Source organism: Myotis lucifugus, unplaced genomic scaffold, assembly GCF_000147115.1.
Source record: "Myotis lucifugus unplaced genomic scaffold, Myoluc2.0 scaffold_200, whole genome shotgun sequence".
Lineage (NCBI taxonomy): Eukaryota > Metazoa > Chordata > Mammalia > Chiroptera > Vespertilionidae > Myotis > Myotis lucifugus.
The window spans coordinates 124765-137340 of NW_005871248.1; the positions used below are offsets into that span (position 1 = coordinate 124765).

The 12576-nt window shown below is 39.4% G+C and overlaps 1 protein-coding gene across 2 annotated transcripts in view; it reads right to left on the bottom strand.

Moving 5' to 3' along the window:
- Positions 1 to 12576, bottom strand: part of ROCK1 (Rho associated coiled-coil containing protein kinase 1) — a 130490-nt gene that overhangs the window by 17334 nt on the left and 100580 nt on the right. For both annotated transcript variants that reach the window (XM_006097388.2, XM_006097389.3), the window contains exons 23-26: positions 6042 to 6207; positions 4905 to 4998; positions 3977 to 4065; positions 1135 to 1323 (exon numbers count right to left, since the gene is read on the bottom strand). In XM_006097388.2, coding sequence (XP_006097450.1) covers positions 1135 to 1323; positions 3977 to 4065; positions 4905 to 4998; positions 6042 to 6207 — 538 coding nt within the window. The remainder of the gene's footprint in view (positions 1 to 1134; positions 1324 to 3976; positions 4066 to 4904; positions 4999 to 6041; positions 6208 to 12576) is intronic.

Here is a 12576-nt window from a genome sequence, read left to right on the forward strand (position 1 = left end):
ATGGTGGGCGGCCGGCACAGACCCAAACGAGGCAAGTGGCCTACTTTGGGGGCTATTGCCTTGGGAATAGATCGACCGATCTGGGGTGGGCCGGGCCAGGACGTTTGCCTGCTGCAGGCTGGCCACCCCAGCCCCGCCCCCCATTGGGGTGGGGGAGTGGGATCAGGGGCGGCTGGCCGGGCGGGGAGGGGCTGTGGGGCCTATTGTGGTGGGGCGGGCTGATAGGGGACAGGGCTGGCCCGGGAGAAGGGAGGGGGTGTTTGGCCGTAGGCCCGCTCTTGATCGTGGTGGGAGAGTCTGATCAGGGGCAGGCAGGCAGGGGGTAAGGGCCGCAAGGTTGACCAGCCGGCCCCACCCCCTGATCAGGTGGTTCGCTGGCCACAGTGGGCATTAGAGCAACAGGTCGTTATGGTTGTTATGGCCATTATGGTCGCTGGCTTTTTACATATATAGACTAGAGGCCCAGTGCACAAAATTCGTGCACTGGGTGTTTGTGGGGAGGTGTCCCTCAGCCCAGCCTGCACCCTCTCCAATCTGGGACCCCTCAAGGAATGTCCGTCTGCCCTCTCACAATCCGGGACTACTGGCTCCCAACTGCTCGCCTGCCTGTGGTGCCTGCCTGATTGCCCCTAACCGCTTCTGCCTGCCAGCCTGATCACCCTCTAACCACTCCCCTGCCAGCCTGATTGCCCCCAACTGCCCTCCCCTGCCGGCCTGGTTGCCCCCAACTGCCCTTCTCTGCAGGCCTGATCGTCCTCAACTGCCCTCCCCTGCCGGCCATCTAGTGTCCACATGGGGGTGGCCATCTTGTACATTGGAGTGATTGTCAATTTGCATATTACCTCTTTATTAGGTAGGATAATACCAACCATATCTCAATTTCAGCCTAAAACCAAAGAGCAGATGCTAATGGGTAAAAATTACTCAAGATATAATGTTTAATAGACACTATAGCATCTTTCTATTTTTTCAAGATCATGGTTCATATTAAGGTAATAATAAATTGTGGAGAGTATAAACCAAAATATGCGTTTTATATGAAAAATTGAATATAAACAAAATAGATAATATGCATATTCAGCAATAATAATTTAAGAAAATAACCCTACATGTGCATACACACACAAACCTTACCGCTTGCATGTCATTCAGTTCCTTCTGATGTTTCACTACCATCTGGTTGAATTTCTCTCTTTCTTGGTTGAGTTCCAGTTGTAGCTTTCGATTTTCCTTTTCTTTCTTCCTCAAATCCTGTGTATTAGCTTTCTTTCTATCAATTTTAAAGTCTTTTCGATTCATTATTTCTGCCAACTTGTTAACAGCCTATTAATATATTAAAATATTATTAGTAAGAATTTTAGTGTAGCCATCCAATTTAAATTTCCACTGAAAATGTATTTCTTCTTTGAAATCAGGAAGGAGGACTTTTTTGTGCATAAAAATTAGGATAACCTAATGAAAGTTGGGACATGATAATTGGTAGCACAAGTAGCAACAATTACTGACTTATCTCATTGCTCAAATGTAAAAACCAGATAAGCTTGAAAAAGTCATTTATCATTCAACAATTATCCAGCACTTATTATACTGTATGTAGGTACTCTGCTAGGTACTAGATATAAAGATGGTAAATACAGGTATGCACCAAAGGCATTATAGTCTGGTGGAGGAGCCAGACGAGCAAGCATTTCAGTAGAGTGGTAAGAAGAAAGAGGCATGTAAGGGTACTATAGCTGCAGTACCTAACTGAGAGTTGGAGAAGTAAGGAAGGCTTCCTCAAGGACCTGCATATGTGTCCACATGTTTCTTAAGAGACAAAGAGAAGGTGGATAAGCAAAAAAATGGTATGAAGGAGGGGAAGGAAAGATGGCATTACAATCAGAGGAAGCAGTACATGGCAAAAAGGCCCAAGATAGGTTTTTTCCCCCTTCGACAAGTAGGAAAGTAGGTGATAGGGCAACCTGAGCAGGCCACACTGAGACCGTTTTGAAAGTGAAAGGAAATGTAAATATATATTTGAGGATAACATCTTTTACCAGATGGAAAAAATATATTCAAAAGGAGAACTGTTAAAAGCATATGAAATTAGCTACAGAAATGATAAAACGTAAGTCATGGTATACTTGTTCCTTAAGTAATGTTAAATAAAAGATTGTCCATTAACATAGAAAAAAAAAGTCCTAACCACTATCATTGCCATGTAGATAAGGTTCCATCTAGGATGAGGAGCTCTCGAATAATTTGTTTAATGCAGTAAAAGCTTACTTCATTAAATTTATAAATGAGTATTTGTTTTTTTCTAATCATAAATCGAACATATTATAAAAAAATCAAATACAGAGATACACTAAAGTGGAAAGCCTTTGTAATAAATATCATCCCCTTAAAGACCATCTCTCCAAAAGCCTTCTCTTTTCTTTTATTCTGCTGGGTATATATCCTTCTAGATGTTTCTCTATGTATATAAGTAGATTACATACATATGTAAACATACTTCATTTATTTTCCTTTGCATTCCACTGTATGGATGTATCATGATTTATTAACCCTTTTCGGTCCAACCTCGAGGATGACTCGACAGACCAGGTGCTAGGAGCAGGTCCAACGTCGAGCAATAAGAACATTAAAAAGTTCAACATTCAATCCCGTCAATTAATTTGGACCAGACTGTTTGAATTCCAAAAATAACATTGGACCGCAAAGGGTTAATAGTACACTGATGGGTGATTGGGTTATTTCTATTTTTTCACTCTTAAAGCATATAAATAAACTTTCCCTACGTTCACTGGTGCCAAAGCTGAGTATCATCTCATTTAAATCTGCCCATTTGACTGTCAAAAAGATACCTCATTTTAATTTCTATTTCTTTACTATTGTGGTTGAGCTTTTCAAAGAACTTTACTGTTTCTTTTTCTCTCAAATGTCCCTTCTTTTTTTCTATTAATCTGTCTTTTTCTTATTTGAAGACGTTCTTTATATATTTACCTATATTTGCCGTAAATATTCTTCCTAGTTTTTTTCCAACTTATGCTGTTTTGGCTCCACAGAACTATATTTTTATGTAATGAATGTCAACCTTTTTCTTTATACTCTGTTTGGTATAAAGGTAAGAAAAACCTCTACTGAAAAATTTTCAACAGATAATAAGTACATTTTTGGAAGATTAGTTTCAACATAAAGGATTATTAAGAGGGAGAGTGCATTAGTGGTAGAAAATATTTATTTTACAGTAAAAATCATCTGAGGTACACAGTACCTTATAAAGAATTTAAACTATTAGATACCTTTATAAAATGACAGGATATCAAGTTTTAGTGTTAAAAAATCTGATTTAGCTGCGGGATTAAGTACAAAGTATTATATCCACCCCTATAGTTTCTTATTTATTCCCAATTCTTCTCTCTTGGCTTCAATGTTTTCCCTTCATTAAAGTTTCCAACTGTAAATTAGAGTCTTCTGTACAAACTAAAACATTCTTTCTAGTCAAATGACTAGACAAACTAGCTTTCTTAACTCAATTGAAATCCTATTTCCTGAATAAATCTTTATTTAATGAAGAAAAACTATTGCATTATTTGTTCCAATGAAAAGCCTGACTCTTATACCCTCATTTTTTTTGTTTTTTTAATCCTCACCCAAGGACATTTTTTTTCAATGATTTGCAGAGAGAGTGGAAGGGAAGGAGGAGGAGGGGGAGAGAAAGAGAGAGAGAAACATCCATGTGAGAGAGACATATCTACTGGCTGCCTTCCACATGCACCCCTGCTGGGGTTGGGGAATCTGCAATCGAGGTATGTACCCTTGACCGGGAATTGAACCCAAGACTCCTTGGTCCATAGGCGAATGCTCTAACCACTGAGAAAAACCTGTCAGGGATTATACCCTCAGTTTTAAGAAAAAGTGCATAAAAAGCAAATATTAACTTCTGAATATTCAATACTCAAATATAAACATGGGAAAGGCTGAGCACATGTACCTGTGTTTTAAGGGTTCGTTCTGTACTGATATTCTTTTCAAAGGCAGCCTTAAGATTACTGATCTCCTCCTCTTTCTTCAGTTTATAATCTGTCAACAATTTATATAAAATGTTATTGTATGGCATTAATTACTTTAATTTCTGCATACCAAATCAGCAATGTAATACAAATAAATAATACAATAATCCTATATAATAAAGAGGTAATATGCAAATTAACCCTCACACCCTTACAAGATGGCTGTCTATGACCAGGCCGGCAGGGGGGTTAGTGAGGGACGACCAAATGACTGAACAGCAGGCTGCGTGGGGCGACCAGGCCGGCAGGGGGGGGCAGTTGGGGGCAACCAGGCCAGCAGGGGAGCAGTTGGGGGCGACCAGGCCGGCAGGGAGGGGGCTAATGGGGGTGACCTGGTTGGCAGTGGGGGGCAGTTAGGGGCGACCAGGCAGGCAGCCAGGTGAGCAATTAGGAGCCAGGATTGTGAGAGGGATGTCCAACTACTGGCAGGAATTGGGCCTAAACCAGCAGTCGGACATCCCCCGAGGGGTCCCAGATTGAAGAGGGTGCAGGCTGGGCTGAGGGGACAAATTTTGTGCACCGGGCCTCTAGTTAATGAATAATAATACAAGAATAAACTCTTTTGCATACTCACAACTGTAAAACTACTTTTGCCCACACTGTATATACACTGTGAAAGGATTCCTCTCTTCCCCATTGAGTTAACATATCCATCACCTCACAGATTTACCTTATTTATTTATTTTTTAAGAGTGAGAATATTTAAGTTCTACTAAAATAATTCTTAAGGCTAAAGAAGTTATTAACATATGAAAACAAACATTTCTAAAACATAAATATAAACAGCTAAAGATTTACTCTGAACTGATTTAATGTTATGCTTAAAAACATAAAAAAAAACCTACATACCTTCCTCTGATTTCCTCATTTTATCAGTTAGCTCTTCATTTTCTTTTCTTAATAATTCAACATCTTTGGCTAGCATGCTGTTCATTTCCTCAAGCTAAACAAAGCACACAAAAGTTTAAGCTATAATCTCTTTGCTAGTCTTATATTTAAAGCAATAAACTTTAAAAAAATACTTTCATTTTTCCCTAAATGAAAACAGATCTGTCATTGCTTAACTATAAATATACCTGGTTTCCAGTTTAAAATATGTAATTTTAATTAAATTAAAATAGTTAAAAACAATTGTTAGCTTCCAAAAATTATTTCAGAGAGTATGTGTGTGTATGCATGCAAATACACATTTGTTTACACATGAATAAAAGGAAAAAAAGTGTAATGGAAAGAAAACTAGACTGGAAACTAGAAAATTTCCATTTAGTTTTCTAGCTTTGTGATCCTTCTGAGTCTCAGTTCCTTCACCTGAACGATAATGAACATGACAATTTAAAATGTTTGATTGAGCCAGAACTGGTTTGGCACAGTGGATGGAGCGTCGGCCTGCGGACTCAACAGTCCCGGGTTCGATTCTGGTCAGGGGCATGTACCTTGGTTGCAGGCACATCCCCAGAGGGGGGCGTGCAGGAGGCGGCTGATGAATGTTTCTCTCTCATTGATGTTTCTGGCTCTCTATCCCTCTCCCTTCCTCTCTGTGAAAAATCAATAAAATATATTTAAAAAAATGTTTGATTGATTACTTTTAGACTTTTATTCATCACTCTATGTAGATTATTTAATTTAATCTTCATAAGAATTCTGAAGAGTAGTATTATTTCTATTTTATAGATGAAGAATCTGAGGCTTGGAGAAGTTAATCGGTTCCAATGTATGAAAATAATACAACAAATGAACTTAAACTAAGCATTTCTTCACATAAAACATTTTAACATCTATAGCCAAATGGAGAGAAAAAAAAAATCCAATACAATGAATACAATATCAATTCCTAATAATTTTGTTTTGAGTTACATAAACTATTTTATACATGAGTACAGATTGACCACTATAAACATGCATGCACACACACTCACATCCTAAACTTTAAGATGTAACCTATTTTGATTTAAAATTTTAATCATATAATCTCCTATCACCACTTACCCGACTAACAGTGTGATCTTTATCTGTAATCTCTTGTCTATTTCTTGAAGCAGCTTTCTTGCTTTCTTGGGTCAATTCAAAGTACTGTTCTTCTAAAAGCCCTCGAGCCAACTGCTCAGACTCAGCTTTTGTTTCTGCTAGATCCAGCTGAGTAGCAAGAGTTTCTCTGCAACACATTTATAAGAGAAATGGATACAAATAAACGCTTTACTATTGCACAGTGACTGCCATGAACATTCTTATAGTTGAGGAAATCACGTGAGCTGGTATGTCTTCTCTCAAAGGGTGACGGAGCTCAAAATCAACTCTTCTAGAACCTGAGATTTAGCACATCTTACATCCAACTACTATTAGAAAACCTGAGCCATCCTTTTTTTTTAATTGGTTTTTTTTAGATAAGGAGGAAGGGAGGGAGGGAGGAAGGCAAGGAAGAGGAGGGAAGGAGGGAGAGAGGGAGAGAGGAGGGAGGGAGGATAGAGAGATACATTGATTAGTCACCTCCCGTATGTGCCCCGACTGGGGATTGAACCCAAAACCTAGGTAAGTGCCTGACCAGGAACGAAACCACAACCTTTTGGTGTACGGGATGACACTCCAACCAACTGAGCTACCTGGCCAGGGTAGTAAAGAACTCTTTAATGTTTAATAATCAATAATCTGCTATTGTGCTTAACTAAGAAAAAATAAAGCAATGGCAAGTAGTCTACTTTTGAAAAGGAATTTGTTGTGGATTTGGAGTGGAAGGTAGTATGGCACAGGGGAAAAATCACTGGCTTGTAAATCAGGCCAAACCTTAACCCCTTATCTCTGTTCTTCCCTCACTCCCCCCTTTAATCTTTATTGTTGAAAGTATTACATAGGTCCTCCTTTTTTCCCCATTAACCTCCTCCAGCCCGCTCCCCCTTATCCCTGTTCTATCACTAACTAATTGACCGGGACAATGGACAAGTTCCTTACATTTCCAGAGCTCAACTTAATCAACTCTGTAAAATAAGAGAGTTAAACTAAATTATTTTTGAGGTCCCTCCCAGCTCTGAAATTCAATGAGATTATAAAGTCTTATGAAAAGATTTACAAACCACTATAACCTATTCTAGAAAAACTTCTTGAGAATTCCACTTTTAAGGCTTCAGAACTGACATTCAGATCAGGACCAGATCATTTCAGTTTGCCTGATCTTTTTTCCCAAAGAGCCTCTTTTCAATAAGCTATTCTGGTCATGATTGTGCCCTCTGTATATATCAGGCTCAATAAATGTTTGCTAAATGAATGCTTTGGACCTGTTTTCTACTAAGGAAGTGATGCAAATTTGAATTTTCTGTCTCAGGCCTAAGGAGAAAGACATACTGTAATAACTAATATATATATCTTCTTACCTAATAATAGACAAACATGTAAATTGACCGTACCTTCACCATGTTAACCAGCCAATCAGGAGAGTATGCAAATTAACCTAACAAAGATGGCGGTTAATTTGCATACGTAGGCTCCAAGCGTGAAGCGAAGCCTGACAGCCCCAGGGCCGGGGCTGGCGGAGCAGCGAAAGCCTCACTGCCGCGGGGCCCGCAGAGCAGCAAAAGCCTCATGGCCACGGGGCCAGCTCCGGCTGGAGCCCGGCCAGAGCGAAGGCCTGGGTGCCAGGTGCCGAAGGAAAACCGGTGGCCAGCAGCCAGGGGAAAGGAAGGCCTATTGCACGAATCTCTTCGTGCAACAGGCCTCTAGTGTGTGAGTGTGTGTGTGTGTGTGTGTGTGTGTGTGTATGTATTCTTTCATTTCAACAAATATTTATCTGAATGCTAGCATGTGCCAAACACTGTTCAAGGAATTAAGGCATGCAGCAGAAATACAATTGCTGGTCTTAGAAAGCATATATTATTAGGGTGATACAGACAATTTATAAAAATGAAGTAATATACAGTATGCCAGAGAAGAATAAAATAAAATAAAAAGATGGAAGAATGTGGTTGCTACATAAAATGTGGTCATTCTTTTGAAGTCCTTTCTGCTCAGATACATTTGAGAAGAGATATGAAATAAGAGAGTAGGCCATGTAGATAGCTGGGAATACAGTGTTTGGGCAGAGGAAACATCTAATAACAAATGCCCTAAGGTTGGTCTAAAGGAAGCTAATGTGAGTAGAGTGAGAGATGGGTAAAAATTGTGAGAGACATAGCAAGAGAAGGGGAATGGTAGAGAGAAGAACAGACATTATAAGGCATTCTAAAACAATATAGGGACTTTGGCTTTTATTCTGTGTTCTATTTTTAAAATTCTGGCTGCTGGACTAAGATCAGATACTAGGGGGGACAATGGCAGAAGCAAGATACCAGTTAGGAAAGTATTGAAATAATCAAGATTAGAAACAATATTTTGGATCATATTGGTAAATGGTACAAATGAATGATCAGATTCTGGACATATTTTTTAGTTATAGTTAGGAGAATTTATTGATGGACTGCATGTAGAATTTTTAAAAAAAGAATCTAGGATGATTTCAAGTTTTTGACTTAAATAACTAGGAATAATAGAATTGCTAATACTGAAATGGAAAGGACAGGGAGGAGCAGGTTGGCAAGGTGAGGGAATCAGTTATTTTTTCTGGCCATGTTACATGTGAGATGCTTATTAAGTACTCAAGTGGAGATGTCAAATAGACAGCTGAATATACAAGCCTGGAATTCAGGGGAGAATATACTAGTACACTGATGCTATTTAAAGTTGTGAGGCTGGATAACAACAAGTAGGGAGTGCTCCCTTGGGTCCTCCAAACTTTAAAGGTCTCAGAGATGGGAAGGAACAAGGGAGCAAGGAGGTTGAGAAACAGTAGCCAGTTCAATAGGAGAAAAATACCGGTGATGTCACCACGCCAAGTGAAGAACTTTTGTCAAGAGAGAAATCAACTATGTTAACTGCTACTGTTAAATAAGGACTCAGAATTGACTATTGTATTTAACTTTAGGAAGTTCCCTGTGACCTTGAGAAGGGTTATTTTAGCAGAGTGAGTGCAAATATCTGACTGAAGTAAACTCAATGGGGGAAGAGGACCTGAAGAGAAATGGTATGCACCTTTCAGGAAGTTTCCTATAAAAAGAAACAGATAAATGAGAGGATAGCTGGAAATAGATATGTAGTTAAAAGAGAGTGGTTTTTGTTTTGTTTTGTTTTACAGAAAGGAAGGAAGTAGAGAGTTAGAAACATCCATGAGAGAGAAACATCGATCAGCTGCCTCTTGCACACTCCCTACTGAGGAAGTGCCCGCAACCAAGGTACGTGCCCTTGACCGGAATCAAACCTGAGACCCTTTAGTCCACAGGCTGACGCTCTATCCACTGAGTCAAATCAGTTAGGGCGAGGGTGTTGTTTTTTTTAAGGAGATATTTGTCTGTAGGTTTAAAGAACAACAGGAATGATTATAGAAAGAAAAAATTGACTTAGGAAAGATGAGAGAATTACTGGAGTCATATTTATAAGTAGATAACAACTGATAGGATAAAAGAGCTACCTTTAGGTAAAAGCACATTTTTGGTCATTTACATCAAGTAAAAGGAAGGCAGGAGTTAAGAGGTACAGACGTAGATAGGTTAGTAGCAATGGTGGTGAGGGAGAATAGATGTTCTCCAATATCGAGGAAGCAAGACCATTTGCTGAGGATGAGGAAAGGTTGTTGAAGATCTGAGGAGAGATATAAAATAGTTGTCTAGAAGAGTAGGTTAATTAGTATATTAGGTAAAGATAGGAAATATTGCCACTGGTAAACCTATGAATACTAAGGGTGGTTCTGTGCTATTAAATTACAGGCTTCAGATGGATAATGTTCTCATCTGGAGTTACCACTTGACATCAAATTCAGAATAAAATATTGAAGTTATTCTTTAAAATGCCAGAAAACCTATTAATCCCAAATTATATTTCTATATAATTGTGCAAAAGAAAGCAAAGAATGATAAGGTGCTTTAGGATAAAACTATCTGTAACTATTTTCATCCAGGCTTTCTTCACAACTCTCCATAGTGACAGACCTGTCTTTACTGATGCTTAAGGTCAATCTCTTATCTTCCTTCCCCCTAGCTCCTTAAAGAACTAGAATAATTCCTGATTCTTCTGGGTTGTAAGACTATAGGCAGGGGCTTTGTTCTTGTTCACTGATATATTCCAAATGCCTATAAAAGTCTCTGGCCCACAGAAAGTGCTCAGAAATTTTGTTTGAATCGAAGAATAGATGTGCAACTTTTCCCACTCTGATTTTCTTCCCATATCTTATTTAAATACTAGAGGCCCGGTGACGGATTCATGCACCGGTGGTATCCCTCAGCCTGGCCTGCGCCCTCTCGAAATCCGGGACCCTTTGGGGCCAGTCCAACATCCCCCTAGGACAGTGATGGCAAACCTTTTGAGCTCGGTGTGTCAGCATTTTGAAAAACCCTAACTTAACTCTGGTGCCGAGTCACATATAGAAATTTTTTGATATTTGCAACCATAGTAAAGCAAAGATTTATATTTTTGATATTTATTTTATATATTTAAATGCCATTTAACAAAGAAAAATCAACCAAAAAAATGAGTTCGCGTGTCACCTCTGACACGCGTGTCATAGGTTTGCCATCACTGCCATAGGATGTAGTAGTGTGCGAAGCGGCAGGCGGCTGGGGAGGAGCCTGAGCCCAGGCCGGGTGCCGCACTGCTCCCGCTCATCCTGGCTCCGGTGTGCCTGCTGCCTGCCGCTGCTTGGTAGCACTGCTGCAGAGGCGGGAGAGGCTTGCACCTCTGCAGCTGTGCTCAACAGCTGTAAGCCCGGCGTATGGCGCCCATAGGTCAGCTGAGCAGCGCTCCTGTTGTGGGAGCTCACTGACCACCAAGGGGCAGCTCCTGCATTGAGCACCTGCCCCCTGGTGGTCAGTGCATATCATTGCAACCGGTCAAACGGTCAACCAGTTGAACAGTTGCTTAGGGTTTTATATATATAGATGCTCGAATTTCTGCTATCTTTAAAAAGAAATGGGTCTTCTTCACACTCTCCTCTAGCTACTGCTCTATCTCCTTGCCTTAACAACCACGTTTTCTTCAATTTTTATTTTAACAAATATTTATTGGGCATCTACAATGTTCTAGTTGCAATTTTAAAAAGGTATTCAGGGAAGGGTTCTCTGTGATGACATTTAGACCAAGATCTGAAGAGGGTAGAGGAACAGGTCATGTAGATAGTCAAAGGAAACTGTTCTAGGCAGAGGGAAGAGCAATCTCAAAAGCTCTGAGGCAAGAGTGGAACTGACAGGTTTGCTAAATAGTAAGGTCAATGTGGCTGTTGTCCACACACTGTCTCTACTTCTTCTTTTCCCATTAGTCTCAATCCACCTTAATCAAGTATCTATTCTCATCATTATTTAGGAACTGTTCTCACCAAGGTACCTAACAACCTTAAATATAATGGAAAATTTATTTTTTCTTGACATTTCTGAGTACTTGGCACTTTAAATCATTTTTTATTGAAATATTCTATTCCCCTAGTGTTTGTGATATCCTCACTGTGGTTTTCTCCTTGTATTACTGGTGACTTCTTACTTTCCTTTCTTCTGCCCAGTACTTAAGAGTACAGGAGCTAGATGTCTGTCCTCTGCCTTTATGTCTTCTAATCATATACTAACGGGTTACAACTTACTGGATGGGGCCAAATGAGTCCACATAAGTGCCCCCTTACCTCCCTCCAGACATACACACACAAAATACATTTGGGCCAAGATTTTGTATAAAAATTGAGATTCTTGGCTTCTCTTAAAAAATCAGATCTTGAAATATTGGATCAGTGTTACCAGTGGGAACAAGTGGTGATAACTGGGACATAAACTCTTCATTTTGTTATCATCATTACAACTCACACAATGAATGTACCCATACTTAGATCCAACTAATTTCAACCCAGCTAAATGTATGGTATCATAGGCTCATGAGTTTATAAACTCTGATATACATAATTATCTTAACAAATGTCATTTAACCCTTTGCACTCTGCTGCCCCCTCTCAGGGGACATCGGAATTCTAGCATATCACTCGGATGTCCCCTCAGGGGACATTGCAGTTTATTAGTGATTACGGGGAATTGAGTTATTTCAACGCAACTTTTTGAGACATGCATGTTTCCCTGAAGTTTTATCTTGAAATGGCACAAGAAATTAAATCAAAATATCGTAAAATTACTAAGATATATACAAGAAATGTCAGCGGGTTTTGTGTCGGATTAAACAATAAACTACATATTCCCGATGTGGGACAAAGAAAACGGGACTGCATTGTGTGTTCTAACAGGAAAACACCTGGTGGCAGGCATCAAACCACTTATTACTGTCAAACATGCACTAATCAGCCTGCAATGCATATTGGGGAGTGTTACAAAATTTATCATACTGTACAAAATTATAAACAATAAAATATTGTTTTTTTTGCAAATATACATTCCTCGATGTCACCCAATTCATATAAGTCCAATATCATTATAATACGTTACTTGGTTCCAAAATTATACTAAATAATACGAGGGTC